This window comes from Squalius cephalus, assembly GCF_949319135.1.
Source record: "Squalius cephalus genome assembly, chromosome: 25".
In the NCBI taxonomy this organism is placed as follows: domain Eukaryota; kingdom Metazoa; phylum Chordata; class Actinopteri; order Cypriniformes; family Leuciscidae; genus Squalius; species Squalius cephalus.
In genome coordinates, this window is record NC_137146.1 from 8,619,297 (window position 1) to 8,640,362 (window position 21,066).

Below are 21,066 nucleotides of genomic sequence, written 5' to 3' on the forward strand. Positions count from 1 at the left end.
TAATAATCGGCGTGTCTTACCAAGACAAATGGAACGCCAGTAAACTCGACTTTATCCATTTCACCGCCAGTCATAATTCCTCAGCCAGGGTTTACCACCCGAGGTCCTGTCTGACATTATCTTCCTTTTATGATGACTGAGTATTCAGGTTGTGAGCTACACCGACGGAGGAAGGATGAGATTTCCAGATGTGTCATATATTTGTGCTGTTTTCTCATGGGTCTTGGAAACCTGAGACCTTCTCATTAATTTTGGAAATACCAAATAAATCAGCTGGGCAGTCCGGAAGTTGCAGTATAGTGGACAGAGAAATCCGACTGACCTTTATAGTCACCATGCTTCATTGCAGTGAATGACTTGTGACATTAATCTGCCGAAAGTCTGCTAGGGAAAAATTGGATGAGGTAAATCATTAAAAGCTTACAGTGATGGATTTCTGAAGGGGCTTAACTCTGATTCGTCACACTAGTAGAGCATCCTTGCCTTGGTAAACATGTTAAAAAGTGAGTTAGAGAGTAAGAGAGCGATGGACAACAGGAAGAGATGACAGTGTATGCATCTCTCTCTTTTTTACTCAAACAGTCATCATAGTTCTAGAACTCAATAATATACATATATTTTATATTATATAAAACATATATTATTTGTACTGTATATATACTGCCATTAAAAAATTTGGGGCCAGTATTTGCAGTAAGGTGTATTAAATTGATCCAAAGGGACAATGTAAAGTGGATGTGTAAAGTGTGTACACTTTTGCAGGTCAAATACTTCATGCTGCACAGGATGTAAGATTACTGTCTTACTCATTCAATAAAGTGAACATCCCTACTTTATTACATCCATGTTATTTATTTGTTTTGAAAGATAACTGTAACTGCAGAACAGGTACAATAAACCTGATACGGGCACAAACAAATCCAAGACAATAATATCACAAAGCAGAGACTAAATTCCCTCTGCCGTACGGAAGGCTCAGACAATGACATTTCAGAAGTACGGTCAGTGGATTAAGAAGAACAGATATTGTATTTTACAGTGGTTAAAGGAGGAGAGTGCTGTTTATGATTTCCATAAATATATCTCAAAGGGGTCACTGTCATATCGAATGAGGCAAAATATTCCTCTCGTGCCTTAGAATGTACGACTGCCTCTGGCCAGCAGATGTAACTTCGCTACAAGTTTCGATCAACAAGTACTAGAGTGAAAATGCTGCAGGGCACATCACAGTCACAGCCAATCAGAACTTATTTGATGAATTCATTTGGACCAATGATATTTCACTGTGGAAATAGAAACCAAGCAAAAGGAACTTTGTTGTGTTCTTGTGTGAATGTTGCTGTAAAAAAAAGAAAAAAACTGCTCCATACTCAAGGGGGCGATAGAGTAACCTTAAAATGTTTGAGCAATTACACTGAATGAGTTCCTATATGTTGAGTTCAAATGATATCCTAGCCAGCTATAAACATAGATATCATATAATAAAGGCTAGATGTCTCGTCCACGCTGCTGGCCAATGGAGGTCGACGTCCGCACACGGCGGCCATCTTGCCACAGGGAGCTCGCTCACTCGTAACATTGTGTTTTAATGGTGCATGTACTTTTAAATAACCATAACTTGCTCAATTTTCGACTGATTTTCAAACGGTTTGTTATAAACGTCAGAGATGTAGTTATGACACTGCATACATATGAATAATTAAGAAAATCTGCAATTTCAACAGCGTTCAGAATTATAGCCACGCTAATAACGTTTGTAAGAAACCAAACCGAAAGCTTTCCTGTGGCAAGATGGCCGCCGGTGATGCCGGAAGAGACTCCGCCTTAAGACATCTAGCCTTATATGGATATCTATGGCTATAAATACATTGTTAACCAACTTTAATTTAACACAAGTTTTCACTTCAAACATTTGCTCTAGCATGACAGTTGCAAGAAAAAACTGACTGTAGAAAAAAGCAATCAGAGCTAATGCTCGCTGATGCAACCCATTCAAACAAAAAGGCTAGCCTTTCTCTCTCCCTTTATTAATAGGGTTTTTGTTTGCAAACAAATCTGAATCTGAAGTTAATTCATTATTTTAGTTCACGCACTGAGTCATATTATTTGTTCACTGAACCAAACCGAATGAACAGCAACATTTCATTGTCAAAAAACTGAAATATTGGGTCTCATTCATAATTCATAATTGCGTGGATTATTCCATATTTGAACATCCAGGAGATTTTCCAATTTTTTTATAAAATTTTGTAGGAAAGTACACAGTATGCGTGCTTAGTAAATAACAGCCATTGAATGTGAATGAACGGGATGAACTGCTTTATCTCGTTTATAAATGAATCAGGCATCTAGTTTATGGATGAACATCTACATAAAACTTATTTCCACAGCCTCAGTGCATTCACACAGAAAATAAAAACTGCAGTTCTAGTGCACTGAAAAGCCATGGTACATCTCTATCGACCTGTGAGAACTGCAATTTGACAGACAGGTAAAGATGTAAACAGGCTTGATATTTGCTCATGATTCATTCTTCAATGCCAATACCAACAGCTTGTGATTTTTAGCATGCCACCAGTCGTCTTGGACACAATCGTCGCCTTGCACATATACGAACCCCAGATCATGAAAGCGCCGAGCCATGTCATATGCGAAGCAAAGGAAGCCACACAGACGCAGACGCATGCCTCAGTGGTGTATGAGAAGGGTGTTTAAAATGCAAACTTTTAAAAGGGCAGCACAGTAAATATCCTCTGCGGAGCGCTGATAAGGTCAACTGTCAATCTTCAGGCACCATGAGGCAGAGAATGTGAAAATGGGACAATTCATATCCCCTCTTTAAGCTGTCATAGCAGGGCTTGTCATGCATGCCATTACATGGGGCCAGACTGTAACAAGCTCCCTGGGATGTAAAAAGATATGCACATAATAAAAGCGCCCTCGCCAGTCTGCCAGTGATTGACTGTGAGTGCAGCCGTGGGCGACACAGGGCTGTGCCCACCTATGGCTTGTGAATAGTTTTCTATTTATAAAGATATGGAGCCTGCTGTTTTATGGCCGTGTAGAGATGGGATTTGGGGCAGGATAGCACACAAACACTCTCAAGACCGTCTTGCAGGAGCCGTGAGAGAGATTTTGATCCACAGAGGAAGAAGGGGCAAGTTCTCGCTTGAAAACGTTCACTTATTTTGCCCTTTTAAACACACGCTCTAACCTGTAAACGTGCATGGTTAGAGAGTGTTGGAGCTTTGAAAAGTGAAGATGATGAAGATGAGTCATGCCTGCTGAAACTAATTTGTCCAGTGGATATGAAGGCCACAGATCTGTGATTTCTAACAGGGCAACCTGTCTGGCCAAAATAAAGCTGTTTTAGGCATCACTGATTCCTTTTTTACTTCTGCCTTCTCACAATGTCCAGCTGAGGCCCCCTTCACGGCATTTTCTTCGAAAACAGCACAACAGCATTGTAAAAAATATTTTTTAGAAGTTGTGAATATTGCAAAGATTAGTATGTTTTACAAGAAATACTTTTTTTGTCTTTCTACTCAATTCAATGTTACTTGCTGTTTCTTTATTTTAGTGAAAATTGGTGAAAATGAAAAAAATTCAAATAAATATTAAAATCAGTGTAAACTGTAAACTCAAGAACTTGTTGCTTCTTTTGTGAACTTGTGCTCTGCACCTGCTAATTTTAAAAATAATATTAAATGCCATTCAAAATGCATTTCACGAGTTCACCCTTACATCAATTAAACAGAGTAAAGATTATGCGTATTTGGCGTGCTGTCCGGGGGAGGGCTCCGAGCTCGGAAATTTTGCCCGAACCCAGAGTTGTTGTAAGAGTATTTAGGACTAGAAGTGAGGAGATGGGGTGGTGGAGGGATGCTGTTAAACTGTCAACGAACGGAGGTAAGTTTGCAGTATATATACACCTCTTACCTCATTGATTGGGTTGATTAACAGAGTGTGGTCCACTCGTGTTTGATTGTCTGAATGTGCTCCACATGTGTTTAATTAGGTTTAATTATCTGAACGTGCTCCTCCCGAACTTTGTTAATAAAACATCATTTAGCTTGTATGACATTTTTTTCAGAGAGAAATCATATCCATTGTATTTCATATGTATATTTATCAACAATATTCAGATAATAATTGCATATATTAATTTATTAATAATAGACCATGGTGGGGGTGGGACTCAAATTCAAATGTGTCATCAATCGTACTGGTTAAAAATGTGTGTACTGACGCCTAGGAAGTTATGAAGCCAGCCAATAACAGAGTTTGAGAAAGTGCTTGGCTGCATTTGAATATGCATACTTCCCTACTATATAGTAGGAAAACAGTATGTGAAAAGAGCATTATGTCTGAATTCATAAAACTAGAGGCAAAAGATGATCTGCAATTTGGCGAGATTCTGAGGTTCGCATATGGAACATAATGGTCGTGAAGTAAGTACTTTTTCAAAAGAAGTACATACTCATGCAATTTAAGATGCAGCTCTTGCTAGTTTTTAATGCAGGATCCATCAGCGAATGGACTTTGGGTTCAAGGGGATCAAATTTAGCTGGTTAGTATGGCCTTGTTAGCGCACCATGATAAAAGTTGAAACTACAGGTGCTGGTCATAAAATTAGAATATCATCAAAAAGTTGATTTACTTCAAGAATTCAACTTAACAGGTGAAACTAATATATTATATAGACTCATTACATGCAAAGTGAGATATTTCAAGCCTTTATTTGTAATAATTTTGATGATTATGGCTTACAGCTTATGAAACCCACGAAATCAAAATCCCAGAAAATTAGAATATTACATGAAATCACACAGTAATTACACAGTGATACCATGGTCATTGAACCAGGTTTTGGTTATTTTGGCAGTGTGGGCAGGTGCAAATCCTGCTGGAAAATGAAGGAAGCATGAAGTGCTCTGAACATGTCCTGGTAGACGGCTGCGTTGACTCTGGATTTAATAAAGCACAGTGGACCGAAGTCCTCTTTTGAGAGCAAATTTTGCATCTCATTTGGAAACCAAGGTCCCAGAGTCTGGAGGAAGAATGGAGAGGCACACAATCCAAGATGCTTGAAGTCCAGTGTGAAGTTTCCACAGTCTGTGTTGGTTTGGGGAGCCATGTCATCGGCTGGTGTTGGTCCACTGTGCTGTCCACTCAACGCAGCCGTCTACCAGGACATTTCCAGAGCACTTCATGCTTCCTTCAGCAGACAAGCTTTATGGAGATGCTGACTTCATTTTCCAGCAGGATTTGCACCTGCCCACACTGCCAAAATAACCAAAACCTGGTTCAATGACCATGGTATTACTGTGTAATTACTGTGTGATTTCATGTAATATTCTAATTTTCTGGGATTTTGATTTCATGGGTTTCATAAGCTGTAAGCCATAATCATCAAAATTATAACAAATAAAGGCTTGAAATATCTCACTTTGCATGTAATGAGTCTATATAATATATTAGTTTCACCTGTTAAGTTGAATTCTTGAAATAAACCAACTTTTTGATGATATTCTAATTTTATGACCAGCACCTGTATATAATTTGGTTCTAAAAAGCATTTTTGTCCATTGACAACCATTTAAAATTAGCCATTCAAATTTACATTTGGCAGACTTTTTAATCCAGTGACTTGTATTGCATTCCAAGTATATTTTCTCAGGAATCAAACCATGTGAAAAACTGGTTGTATTCTCACTAAATAATTGCATCACTATTGCTAACATTTCATTATATTACAGTAGATGTTTTACCAGATTCTTTTTTTAAAGCTTTTAAACACGAGAAAAGAAGCCATCCAGCATTTTCATGACACTGTAGCTAGTTTTCACATCTGGATGGTTATGAAAATAGCATATGTTGAATATGCTTTATTGTTTTGAATAGCATGCACCAATGAACTGTGCACAAAAAGCTGAAGGACATATGTTAATGTGAATAGGGTCAATGATTTCACAATGTCTTTAACTTTGAACTTTCGTCTAGTGTCAGATTTGCACGTTCAGGATCAGTGGTCATGCAGAGGCACAATCTGTTAATTACTCTGTAATGTGAAAACAGCTCCTGTTGTGGCATCAGACCCCATATATTTCATTAAACTGTCATCAGGCTTGAAACACAAGCCTGAATCGCAAGGCGCCACAGTCTAATTCTGCCCCCCTCCTGTCTCCACTGTCTACACTCACTGTCACTGATATTAAACAAATATTTTCACTCTGGTGGAGGGAAATCTATAGCAGCAGCAGGCCGAATTCAATGCGGCTTTGTGTTGGAAGAACGAAAGCCAAAAGAAGGGAAATTAGTTTTTAGGTGTAAAAACAAGACAGAGTGAATTGGCTTCCAAGGATCACTGTTTTAATTTGTGCAACGGTATATTACATTTTTATCATTGCATATGTTTCCCAATGGACCTTGGATTGGTAGTAACAAAAATGTGCTTGCTCTCTTTTAATTAGAGCTGCCAATCAATACAAATTTAATTTAATGACAAATACCAAATTAAATATATACATATATTAATTGCCACCCAATAAAGATGATTCAAAGACATTACATTACTGTGGCAGACAAAAGCATTGAATGGACATTGCAATTTTAAAGTATTGTCTTTGTATATATATCTGCATCTTTATTGATGCGTAACTTAAGCAGCATCCGTCTTGAGGAGCCCTCCAGCAGTCTTCCTCATGCTGTGCATCACAAGCAGACGATTGTGGCCCTATTCTTATTTATTTAAGCCTCATAATGAATTCTCGGATGGAAGAGACACAAATGATGATAAATTCCTGCCTCTGACTTTGTGGTAATGCCGTATTTACCAGAAGTCAATCAATTTGCCATAGAAGCGCGTCGCGGAGGGAATGCATTGTGGGAGAAGGAGCAGAAATGGAGATTGATTCTTAAAGGGTGACGCTCTCTCAATCACCCAGCTGTTGCAGATACAGACTAAAGGATGATGGATGACACTGCGTCGTTGGCTGGCCGGTGTGTCCAGTTAGGGCTAAAGAAGCACACCTGTTCTAGTTTTAATCCTCCCTGTCCAAGGAAATTGATTGTGAGGTTTTCTGTTTATCCACGAGCACAAATGGGACAGACCTTAAAACGGTGGTCAGCCTCCATCCACAGTATGTCAAACTAGGATTTGTGACCTTTGTTGTCATATGAAGAAACTAAATGGCAATGTTAGCATTTAAATGGCAGGTTTACAGTTAATAGGGAATATCATTTTCAAATAAAAAAATATTTTTATCAAACTTTGTGCAGGGAGAAATTTCAATCTTTTACTGTCTCTGAAAAACGTTAGAAGAATTTTTTTTATATCATGCAATGTGGCCAAAAGTGATGTCCGGAGGGGATATTTGTTTTCATTGACCCTGCAATTTTGATAAAAAAAACACCAAAATATGAGGAAAAACTTATTTAAAAATGATCTGACAAAATTATTTGGCAAAAAAGGCAAACTACTGCTACAGGGTTTATTTTACTATGCAAAACAATGCCAAAAATTATATCCACACAATTTGGCATGTTTCATTGCGTTTTCACAAATAAAACAATTGACTCCAAGCGCAACTATACACAATACGCTTACAAAATCGTTAACACATTTTTAATTATATTTGAATGAAGGGTGAAGATGTCAATCACTTTTGGCCTCTAACTTTGGCTTATTGGTTTTATTTGCTAAATAAAATGCAATGGTTATCATTAAATGAAAAATAACATTAATAAATAAAACAAAAGTAAATAAACAAAATTCACTGATGCTTTGTCATAAATCAAAGCTGTAGATTTCTGATTCTGAGTCGAATGGAACATAATAATTGGAGCCTTATTTTAGCATGACCTTTAATCCGTTATTAAAGTGTGTTCCACAGAAGAAAGTTGATAACACTTTATTTCAATGGTCCACTTTAGTCATTCAACTTACTACAGTATAAGTAACTTTGCAACTGCATGTCAACTAACTCTCAGAGTATTAGTAGACTCTAGGTTAGGGTTCGAGTTAGTAGAATAAGTTGGCACGTAGTTGCAAAGTTACTGTTGGGGGTGTACCAAAATAAAGTGTTAGCAGATATTAAGCAGATAAACTATTAATACTCTATTGAGAGTTAGTTGCAAAGTTACTTATAGTTAGTAGAATGTCTAAAGTGGACCATCGAAATAAAGCGTTTCATGAGGGTGAGTGAAATATATGAGAACTACCAAAACTGCCTAAATGAGCAGAAAATATCACATGGCAGAGCAAGACAGACTCTAACGAGGGAAAATATGATCAATATTTCCGACCTCCTGGACTCGCGTCAATTCTGAAAGGTCAGAGATCAAATAGGCTTGAGTTCTCTCGTTAAGACGTCATTAGCACTTTAAGTGGAGCATCATTGTCTTGTGTCTCTCCATTTCTTTAAGGTTAATTGAGTGAGGGCATGTCCTGTCACTGAGCTCAACATTAATATATTCTTTTCTTAACACCGCAAATCTCTTGAGGAAGAGAGCAGGCCCTCCAGCACACATTTTAATTATATTAGAATAACTGTGATTGATGCTTTTTTTTTAAATTGAGACCCACGTTGAGACTTAATGTCAACATTCATTAAGCAGCCTTGCATTTCAATAAGCAAATATTTAACCTGGGATATGCTTTCATTATTAACTAATTCTGACCGATCTAATGAAACATAATTTATTCTTATTCCTGCTTTTCTTTTTCCTTTCTCTTCCTTTGTAATTTGTTTTATGTTTTCAGGACACTGAAGCATCTAGCTCTCCCAAGTTCTTCAGTTGTACAGTCTGGATTTGTGGTCTAATCTTGCGCTTAATGGCAGCAGAAACAGAGGCAGCCTAAGGCATCACAGATGTGTTATAAGCGGCTCCAGAGAGCCAGACCACTGTCAGAGCCCACCCAGCCCGCAGGTGCACATCCACATCCACAGACACACACACAGCTGCCAGAGAGAGCTGTCATTATGAGAGAAAAGAGAAAGCAAGAGAGAGACAGATGGAGAAAGAGAGGAAAAAGGTCTATGTTCACAATGAAATAGCATACCGTTCACAAAAGCCCACCAATAAAACCATTCTAACTTATGTACATACACGTACCTTGAAAAGAGACATGAACATTTAGAAATAAATGAAAAGAAGTGAAATCATTTCATACTAAAATTTTCAGTTATTCTAATACATTTGAAAGGTGTTAATATTATATATATTACAACTCATACACGTACTGTATGTACCGTGCAAAGACACATGAAAAGTTAAATATTACTGAGATTTTCAGTTATTCTAATATAATAAAAATATGTGACCCTGGACCACAAAACCAGTCACATGGGTACATTTTTTTAAATTGAGATTTATACATCACCTGAAAGTTGAATAAATAAGCTTTCCATTGATGTATTGTTTGTTAGGATAGGACACTATTTGGCAGAAATACAACTATTTGTAAATCTGGAATCTGAGGGTGCAAAAAAAGTTGGCCATTTATGTGTGTGATTGTGCTGCATTCACTCACAAAAATTAATGTTTTATATATTTACGGTAGGAAATTTACAAAATATCATCATGGGACAATATCTTTACTTAATGTCCTGATTTTTGGCATAAAAGAAAAATCGATAATTTTGACCCATACAATCTATTGTTGGCTATTGCCACAAATATACCCGTGCGACATGTGACTGGTTTTGTGTTCCAGGGTCAAAATTATCAATATATATAATTATATTAATATAACTATAATATACTGTATTTGTGTGTGTGTGTATGTGTGTGTATATACAATACACACACATATTAAAAAAAAAAAAAAAAAAATATATATATATATAATAATAATAATAATAATAATAATATTATTATAATATATATATATATATATATATATATATTTTTTTTTTTTTATATATATATTATAAATATATATATACATATACTTCTATTTTTGTGCATACCGTATGCTTATTTTTATATGCATATGTGTAAGCATCACTGTATAACCCACTTTGTACATTTTATAGCAGGAAAATAGACGTGCACTACTGAATTAGGGAGCTGATACACCCACAGAAAATAATAAACATAACAATACTGATGGTGTGAGGACCCTATTTGATTGGCTCCATTTATTCGCATTTTAAATTGACATCTGGGTAAAAAAAAGCCTAAACCTTTGGCAATTTAATCAAATCAAAACTTTTGGCAATTGAATCAAATGCAGATTACATTGGAGTATTCTGAGCAGTGTGTTCTGTAATATACTGTATATAGTATTCTATGCATACAAAAAATGCATAGGCTACTCTGCACACTATACTATATAGCCCTTCTGCAGATACGGTTCTAGTTTGCTATTTTGAGCATAGACAAATAGAAGGTTTAGTATTCTATGAACAGACTTTGTTCACTCCAGTTCTAAATTAAACATAGGAAATTGTGTTGTCTTACAGACTAGACAAATGAAATACACATCGTTACCAGATATGTCAGTCTGATGCAATTTTATGCAATGTGTGTGTGCACTCAGCAGTCAAGAAGAGCTTTTTGTGTCACCTGTGAGGACAAAGAGTGGACTGCTTAGCTCACGCTTCGAAGAAAAATTATATTGGTTTTAATCCCCATGACTTGATGGACACTGCGAGATGAAGGCAACTCTCACATACACAAGAACACCACTGGAAACAAAACACGCTATCATAAATCACAAAGTCTCAGGTTGCTTTTTTCAGCTAATCCTAGCCTATTCTCACATTTGTATTCCCTTGCAGTCACACAAACTGAATTTATTTGATTGGTTCTTGCCATACATGGAGTTGCTACAGATTGAAAAATGAGAGACTTGGGTGTCTTTGTTGTAACCATGGCAACATGTACATGTCCATGCTGTTAACATGTAGACGCTCTTCTTGTGCTTGTTATTGTTCAGACAACCATGTCTTATTTTCAAAGCAACTCTCTCTTAAATCTCGACTCACAACTTTCTGCTTGCAGATTTTACCCTAAAAGGTTATAATATTCTTATCATGCTACTTCAACTGAAATACCTGAATACAAAAACGTTTAACCCAAAACCACACGTTTTCAGGCTCAGTTTACATTTATAGGCATCAAAGTATGCACCAAGTACATATCCACACAATTTGAATAAAGTACATATACAGTATGTTTATAGGCCACAACATGATAAATAGTAGCCTACTTACCGTTCTAGGCTGACTAGGCATCATTTTAAGGCATCATAAGCATACCTTTAATGCAAAGGCTGTTCCAAGAACCTTTTTGAATTGGATGTCAGCACCACATGTATCCTTTGCGGGTAAAGCAATCCCAGAATGCACTGCAACATGCACAGTAAAAAAGTGAACTCTCAATATATCACTGTTTAAGTGTTTCAGTACAGCAAAGTATAGGTAAAATATCTGTATCTAATCACAAAGTGGTCTATTTCACTGATTATGTGTACTTTGTAATTTTTGTTCTAACTAGAGTGTGTTGTTGTTAGCTTAGCAACATGCTAACATTAGCCACTGCAACTGTTCTGTTAAAACCAGGAAGACAATCAGCATTTCCAATAGGGGTGTGAACCTACTCTGGTCTCACGGTTCGGTTCGATTACGATTATCATGTCATCGATTCAGTTCAATTCGATATCACAATGCATCGCGATGCACCGCATCCTCAATTTTAAATTTTACTTCAAAAGTGATGTGTGCGCTTATGTGTGTGCGTGTGCTCGCCTGTTCGGGAAGTCGCAGTGACAGAAACAGTGACATTCCAGTTTAAGTTTCAAGGGAGTATAGCTGTTTATGCCATTCAGAAAAGGAAAATCTGTCAAATAAATTTTGTTTTAAAGAAATGTTCATTTAAAAGCAGCGCTCATTAATCAATGTATTATGTTACCATTAAAGATGCGTGCATCAACCGTCGCCGAATCCGCAGTTGAAGGTGACGATCATCCATTTATAATCACGCGTAACAACACAGAATAATTGTAATTTGAGCATCGGGTGCGGATACTTAAATCAGAGAAAATTATTGGGGCGGGTGGATGATTTATTTTTGGCTGCCGATTCGGCGTTGGAGCTCATCCGCGCATCTCTAAAGCAGTCAGACTCTGCCAGGCGTTAACAGCTCGGGGTGAAAACGGCTAACATGGTTTATTAAGTTAGTGGTATTACCTCCTGCATATATTTGTGCGTGACATGAGCGCACACAGCGCGTGTCTTCTGCAGGTCGTGCTTACCAGGTTGTTCATAAAAGCCGAAATGTGCACGTACACGACAAATGACGTCAGAAAAGCGTCAAACTTATAATCGGTTATGGTCTATTACTGAACCGATACCGAATCGTCCTCGTCTGCATCGCGATGCATCGTAGAAACGATACATTTTGACACCCCTAATTTCCAAGCCTAGATCCTCTGGGTTTTCAGTTGTTTATAATTTATAGCGGCTAATGTTAGCATGCTACACACCAAAAACATGAATTTTGAAGCTGCTGTATAAAGAAAAATGCTAACAAGTTGCTATAAAAAGGACTGAAATTACCACAACATATGCTGGGTGAATCAGACAAGCGTTGTTGTCAGTGTTTATAGCAGCAAACTATGCATCCAATTCCGTAGTAAGTGATTAGGTTGCTGACTATATGCTAGGATTTGGAACAGAGATATTGACTCTAGCTGCTGGTTTTATTTTGCAGCATTAATTAAACACTGTGCTGTAATCAAATAAAAGGTGGAAATCATTGGCTGCAGTACAACATGACAAAACGAAACAGCTGTGGAGGAGCTTAAACTGGGAGAAGTTAAGGAGGCAAAACCCTCACTGCCATTCATCGAAGCCCCTCCAGATGGTGGCCCACTGTTTGAGCAGAGCATGATGGGAATAGCAAAGACCTCTGCTGTGTTTGCTTTCAGTTAGCATGGATCTCACGAGCATATATTGGAAGAGGTAGAAGGGAAGAGAAGAGACAAGGGTCTGACACAAGCGTCTGACAGTCTGTTTACCTGTGTGTTGATTCACTATCGCTCTGGGGAGTCCAGGTTCAGGAACCATTTTCTGGTGACAGATGTTCAATGTTTTCTTTGGAAATGACCTTTCATTTTATTCCTTTCATTCCTTATTTTTCTACATTGGTGATGCTTTAAATGAAAGAAAGTATTATAATTGCATAAAATATACACTAAAAAGTGATCAGTTGACAACTTAAAAAAGTGAGGAAACCCGTTGCCTTAAAATTATTAAGTAAATAAACTTCCTGTGTAATTGAAAAAAAAAAAAAAGTTATGTGGTATTGTCAAATTTACTTCATAAATTCAAGGCAACAGGTTTCCTCACTTTTTTAAGGTAAGTCAACTGATCACTTTTTACATATACATATACATACATATATATATATATATATATATATATATACACTGTATATATACACAGTACTGTGCAAAAGTCTTAGGTACGTTACTATTTTCACAAAGAAATATGGTTTTAAGTCAGTTATTTATAACTTTTGCTGTATTGTGTCAGTAGGAAATATTTCTTTAAAATAGATGGCACTTGGATCAATATTTTGTTAAATAATACAAAAGAAACATATATAATATAGCTTTATAAATGTTGTCTGAATGTCCATATATATATATATATATATATATATATATATATATACACACACACACACTAACATATACTAATACATACATTCACATTAATTACATTATAAACACAAACGAGAACAAAAGGCTAAAAATATTAACATATTTATTGGACAATGTTCAAAATGCATACAATTCAACAAGAGCTTTATGAAATAATAACCAAACCGGTACACAAATCATCACAATGTTGAAAATTCTAAACAAAAGATACACAGAAAATTAGAGGTAACATATTCAGGTACTGACTGAGGAGCTGGTTTGCTAAAGTCAATGACTCAGTGACCCTTCATATCTTAGGGTTATCTGATCGTGTATCCATTACTGACCCTGTACAAGCCAGAGAAGCTTTTTACACTCAGGGCTGAAGTACTCCAGTTTAGAAGTGGGTGGCAAAGTGCATCACATGTGTACACCTCAGCGTAAGTATACCATATGATTCAATTATGTAATGCACGGTGCGGTTACTCGTACAACAAAGCAACAGTCCTGACTGGTTGAGTTCTAGAGGCCGACTGAAAAACCATCCAACGAATTCGTAATACTGATACTTTCGGACAAAAGAGAGTGGCCTCTTACAGTTTAATTGACGACTTCCAGACACATCGTTAATATCTTTCAAACAGCGCTGCACGTCTCAACCGCTGAGTGACATATATTTATTATTCTCAGTGCTAATCCTGGCTGATATTCAAACCTGGCAATCAAAGTTTAAGAAGTTGGGTGTTCACTATCGGGGATGTGTCTTGGCTAAAAATGTCTAACCAAGGTCCTGATGCAATGTGCAGGTATAACTCGGTAACAGTTAGTGTGGACTTTGTAAACTGCCAGACCAAAGTTTGCATGATAATAACAGTACTTCAAAAAATGGAACACAAACAACTGCATTTATTATTTCTAAAAAAATCAAAAGGAATGTCAAAAATGCTTCAAGACAATGTTTACTGCATCGAACTGCAAAAGTTTGTGTGCATGTTTGTGTTGTGTAAATAGTAGGCTATAAACTAAAAACATGAAAAATGAGAACTCTGAAATCATTCCAAGAAATCCAGGATTCAAAGTGTATCGTTTTGGGTTGGAAGAGGCTTTTTGCAATGCTTCATTAAATTATTCGCTGTTATTGTTGCCGCATGGGAAATTACAAATCTAAATAGGCACATATGTTTCAGTAATCTGACAATTAGGAATAGCTCCTAATTAAGAATTACTAAAAGCACAGAGCAGATGTGCCCATTATTACAATTATAACCTTGACTTGCATCAATAAATATTCGGAAGAAATAAACATTCTTCGTTATCCTTTCAATTAAATTGAACTCAATGAGCTGAAGGAACACTTTCCCGGAGAGGTCACAGAATGAGAGAATAACACTGTTTTTGTTGCCTCTGCATCATTTAGAACGTGTCTGCCAACATTATAATTACTGTATATGAAATAAATAATATTTAGCATTTTTCTTACCAGAATGCTCAAGATTGGCTTATTAAATCATTACCGTTCCATCTAAATATTTTGCAACTGCACTGCAAAAAAAAAAAAAAAAATTCAGTATTGTCTTGTTTTCCAATAAATTGGTTTATTTTCTAAACATCCTAAAACCAGATATATTAATAAATATAAAATAAGATACACTACCAAAAGTGTGGGGTTGGTAACATTTGTTATCTTTTTGAAAGATTTCTCTTTATACTCAACTAGGGCTGCATTTATTTGATCAACATTACAGTAAAAACAGTAACATTGTAAAATGTATACAATTTAAAAATCTGTTAAAATGCAGTTTTGATCAATTAAACACAACCTAGCTGAATTATAAGCATTAATTTCTTTCAAAAAAATGTACTGTCCAGTAGCGAGGTGTACAGTAGTGGAGATTGTAGAAAATAATGCGTTTCAGGGGATATATCATGAATTAAACTTTTTTTACCCAATTGACAAACTCCACTAAAGTTTCTTAGAATCATGCAAGAAAAAAAATTAGGAAAATGAGTTTTATGTTTAGATATTATGTTTGTTTTTTTGTTTTTTACTGGAAAACAAGACAAAATGTAACAATATTAAAAGTAAATGAAGGACTTATAATGACAAAACATAAATATGAACACTGAAACTGAAAGGCATCAAACAGGAAGTAAATCCGTAGACGACAGAACCGAGTAGGCAGTTCTGTCTGATCTGCTGCCATTTTGAATTGTGTATCAGTGAAAAAAATAAATCCTGAGAATGCTTAGCTTTACCCAACACCATAAAGCTAAATTATCCATTACATTCTACAGCCTCACAATCCTTGTCTGTTCAAAGCTAGAGTTGAAGGTTAAAATAAGAGTTACCACCTTGCCATAATTTACAACTGACAAAAACCTTCAAAACACTAAGACATTACTGTACAAATACAATAACCAACACTGTACAATGTCTCGATTTCTACTGCAATACAATCTTTTCTTCTTCAATCACACCATTTCCAAGTGCAAAACAAAGCACTGCCAAGAAACATGGGGCGAGAAACCAGAAAATGGAGGATGAACTTATTTTTAGAGCACCAGCATCTGTCGCGGAAAACTTTTTACACGGGATTGTGAACATGGTGCACGGAATTACATGGAAATTGTATGCTAAAATGTTTAAGCTCCACCATTTTGTTATCAAATCAAATGGAAATGCAATCTGAAGGTACCAAGCACTCGGTAACCATCAGAGCGCTACGCTAAAAGGGTTCCAACACAAATACAGGTTCAACAGTCCACCGAGTGCAGCTCCATCAACACCAGGACGATTTAGGGATAAAGTCTCCCTCATTAAATGCTCAACACATATCCTGTCTCCTTCCAACAAAGATGTCCATAACGGCTCTGGTTCGTGATGAAATGCATTTAATGAGGCGAAATACTTTAAATATGCAATGAAATTAGAAGAAAAGCCACATCAAATGGAGTGGCTCCACAAAAACGTTTTGAAAAAGTCAGAAAGCTGCTGCCAGTGTGAAGGAAGGACGACATCTGCCCTCTTCATGACATCGTCACGCTGTCCTGTCTCTGGAGCCACAATTGCTTTGCATTCCTTAAACGTCTCTCGTTTCTCTGTTGCTATGCATCGGATGTCAGAACTTGTCAAAAGTGACAAGCGTGGGCTCTCGAAACTCTTGGTTCTCTGCGGTGGAATTGACAAATTCCAAAGACGCTGCCGAGGGCTTGACGGGAGCAGGCCGGAGTGGCCTTCGGGGTCAAGGAGCGGCCCTTCTACGTACCGTTTAAATGTGTGTGTACGCGTGAAAGAGAGATCAGTGCTTCATTGCTTTCCAAAGGCGAGCTGTCTTTGCTGAATGCTTCTAAACTATTTCCACATACACAAGTCTTCAAGGACATCTCGCTGAACGTTTCCTCATCCTCGCGGTTCACATTAAGTGTCTTATTGAAGTAAATCGTACTGGTATCACTCGCAAAAAAAGATTTACAAGACACAATCGGTGTTTCTTCTCAAGGTCTTTCTTCTGTACAATGAGGAGTGGAGCGTGATGTTCACAGTGCTGTGATGTCACATGGTGTTGATTCTTGTCCTTACTTCACTTGGATCAATAAATATCCACTTTTAAAGTCCACAGTCTTTGAACATCCAGAGTGATCTACTGCCTTAGAAGATTTCTAGATGCTGATCACAAAAGGGAAGGTACCCGCCCATTCTCCTGTAGGGCTGAGGAACTTCAGTGCTGGTAGAGAGATAAGACGGAGTCATTTTGCAGCAAGACGCTTCCATTGTGGCAAGATCGCTCCAAATCTCCTCTTCGGTGGAAGCGGAACAAGACGAGGGCGTTGAGGTGAGGCGCTATACCTGAACTTGAGTCCCATGCTGTGCCTGAAGACACTGGATACTAGATAGGATCTTTTTCTGATGGCCTGCCAGTGCTACTCCTATCTTATCCAGTTCACTGTGAGAGAAACGAAGAGACAGAAGAAAATACCTTAGCTAAGGGTGGCTATGTTTAGAATACACAACGACATTACTCAAATTGATATCTTGCACTCTTAAAAATAAAGGTTCTTTATTGGCATCTATGGTTCCATGAAGAACCTTTATCATCTATGGAAACTTTCCATTACACAAAAGGTTATTTACAGTGGGGAAAAGGTTCTTTAGATTTTTAAAAATGTTTTTTTTTTACACTAAGAAAAAATGGTTCTTTTGAGAACTGTTCTCTGAAAGGTTCTTTGGGGAACCAAAAATGTTTCTTCTATGGTGTCACTATCAAAACCCCATTTTGGAACTGTGTACATGGAAGCAGAGCACGATACCAATGCATACCACTCAACCTTCCAGTGTGATTAAACATAACTACATCGATTTTAAACATTTTATGTTGGACTCAATATTTGAATAAAATGCCAAAATGCACAACATTTTTACATACAATTGAATTAAAATGTATAACAACTTTCAAGTTCCTAGTCAATAACTTGTAATGAGGTCATGTGACAATGTGGTATACTACTGCTGCATACTTATTTTTGACCATACTGCCAAAATTTAAATAATTATACACGAAAATGCAAAACAATTATACTTATTTTTGAGATAACTGGTTGCCAATTTAACATTCAATGTTTAATGAATTAAACATGCAACACAATGAGGCCACATCACAACATTATAGCAAACTATTGTTTGGAGCATTTAACATTACATTTTGCATACTCTTTTACATAATTCTTAGAAAACAGTAGGCAGTATATGGTGCATAATTAGCAGTAAGTAGTTATCTAGTACTCAATTTCAAATATAGCTGGTATTATCGTAACGCCATACTACTGAACTATTTTTTTGCATTATGTACACTGTGCACAGTTTGATTCTCAGTATGCAGTAAGCTGATATACCATTGTGAACAGTCTCTTGAAATGCAAGCAAACATCTCATAATAACATAAATGTGAGGTCTACAAGTAGGTGTTGTTTACCTGGAACTGACATACAGAACCGAGTCCAGGGTGACGTAGCCGGCACTACAGAATTGTTCCTTATATTGACCCATTTTAATCAAGTCCAGCCAGTCTTCCACTGTGTTGACCCCCGTGTCAGGAGTTACTGGGTCCTCCCTGTGGATGGAGGAGGAAGTGCAGTTAGAATAACAGCCTTATATACTGTACCCATGTCATTTCACATCTAGTATGACATATGCCAGAACTGCCTTGAAGAAAGCCTTCTATATTGATCTGTGGTGATGTCTGATGTACACTACAAGTGTAATGTTTTTAAAATGCTCAGTCACCAAGTCTGCATTCATGTGACCAAAAATACAGTAAAAACAGTAATATTGTGAAACATTTTTACAATTTAAAATAACAGTTTTCCATTTAAATATACTTTAAAATGTAATTTATTTCTGTGATTGCAAAGCTACATTTCAGCATCATTACTCCAGTCCTCAGTGTCACATGATCCTTAAGAAATCATTCTAATATGCTGATTTGTGAGCATTTCAAAAACATTGACCAGTAGTGTATGCATCCATTTTTTGCTGTGTTTTTGGTACAAAATCCATGCTGTTTTATCAGCTAATATTTTTAACAGAAGTGTTGCCATGATGTGAGCATTTGTAAAATCACTCACAAACACAAATTACAGTTTCAAGAGTAAGAAACCAGCTTGTTTTCTATGTTCGAGTGTGTGTACTTATCAAGCTTATCAGAAGCGTATCATTGCCTGGACATGTAATGTTTTCCAGATCCAGAAGGGAGGCAGATTGCACCAAACCATGTCTCTGTCACTCTCTCCCTCTCTGCTGCATAGCGTCCAATATAGCACACACATTGTGTAGCACCAATATAGCATTAAACCCATTTAATTGAATGGTAGGGACATGGGGCAAGGGCTTCCCAGTGGTTTGTGGGAAAATTCAGTTTGCACATCCGGCTTTAATTGTGGCAAGCACAGTCGAAACAATCCAGCGCCCATCTGCCTCCTATTTGGCAGCCCTCAAAATGCAGCAGAAGGATAGACAAGCAATCAGATATCAGCCAATATCACCTCAAACCCCCCTCTCGACTGAGAGAAACATGCACTGGAAGGAAGAAGTTTGTACAGATGTACATCTGGCTTCAATCTAGATTAGCCGGATATCGGTTTCATTTATTTTGAGCTTATTGGATTTCTGCAAAAAACACCTCCGATTTTATCACACACCTGAGAAACATCATAACACTCTTCATCGTGAGCTATATATTACGCGCCGTTTGTGCCGAACAAACCGCTGCACACATCCCAACGGATCACCTCTATTGAATTTAGATATAATTCGCGGAGGGCATTTGGCTCACCAGATTGCAGAGTTGGCCAGCTGTTTCAGGCTGCTTGGGTTCCGGATCAGCCTGTCCAGGGTGTTGACAATCTGCTCGAATTTGGGCCGATCGCTGCGGTTCTTTTCCCAGCAGTCTAGCATGAGCTGGTGAAGCACCACCGGACAATCCATTGGAGCCGGTAGCCTGTAGCCTTCATCTATTGCTTTTATCACCTGGAGGGTAGAAGATTCCACATTAAAACTCATACATTTATTAGCAGCGTATACGCTTCATGAATACTGAGCAGATTTATTCATTCGTTTAATGCATTAGCTTTTGTGTGGGGTTAGATTAATTCATTTTTTTACCCATCTGTGACTTGAAGTGAGAATGATATTTCGAGTGAGACCGTCTTTGTTTGCGCAAAGAGGAGCTGTTTAATTTAGTCTCTTTTATGAAATGATACCGCCGTAAGGGAAAGAATAAACTATCCTGATGCAAACATTCATATTAACTCTTGCCTGGAAGACTGTAACCGTTGAAACGCACCATTGCCTGTTACCATGGCAAAGGAAGGAAGACAGATGGATTTTGTGGTTTACGCCATGAATGGAACTTTCGAAATTCCCTTCCCTCGACACAATAAAAGTGCATCCGCTAACAAGCATGCAAATGTTTTCGTGCTCCAGTTTAACATGACGAGTATACAGACTTGAATCATTCCCGAATGTCTCAATCTCTCTCCCATGCAGCTTCTTTCCAAATCCCAATCAAATCTCTTCCCAAGGTGAAGATAAATAAATGAAAATGGTTTCTGGTGTGGAAAATCTGCCAAGAACTCACTGACACGGATTCAAATTCCCTCTTTTAAAGCGGCCTGTGAATTGAAATCTGGAAATGTTCACCCTCCAGATGCATTTAATCTTTTTACCTTTATAAGCCTGGAAGTTTTTTTTAATTTTTTTTATTCTAGTCCCACTGAAGTTCTCTGGAAAAGGTCTTTTATTACAAATCGATGAGGATTGTCACATTAAAAAAAAGGTTACCAGTGTTGTTACTGTTAACTAAAATAAAGACTCTTTGTTAATTGAAAGAAAGCTTAAATAAAACATGAATTTATCC

The 21,066-nt window shown here is 37.2% G+C and overlaps 1 protein-coding gene across 1 annotated transcript in view; it reads right to left on the minus strand.

Moving 5' to 3' along the window:
* Window positions 1-13,768: 13,768 nt before the first annotated feature.
* ek1 (eph-like kinase 1) overlaps window positions 13,769-21,066 on the minus strand; it is a 64,973-nt gene continuing 57,675 nt past the window's right edge. Inside the window, exons 15-17 of the mRNA XM_079862954.1 lie at window positions 19,984-20,177; window positions 18,625-18,762; window positions 13,769-17,598 (exon numbers count right to left, since the gene is read on the minus strand). Of these exons, the coding sequence (XP_079719080.1) occupies window positions 17,496-17,598; window positions 18,625-18,762; window positions 19,984-20,177 (435 nt within the window). The 3' untranslated portion in view covers window positions 13,769-17,495. The remainder of the gene's footprint in view (window positions 17,599-18,624; window positions 18,763-19,983; window positions 20,178-21,066) is intronic.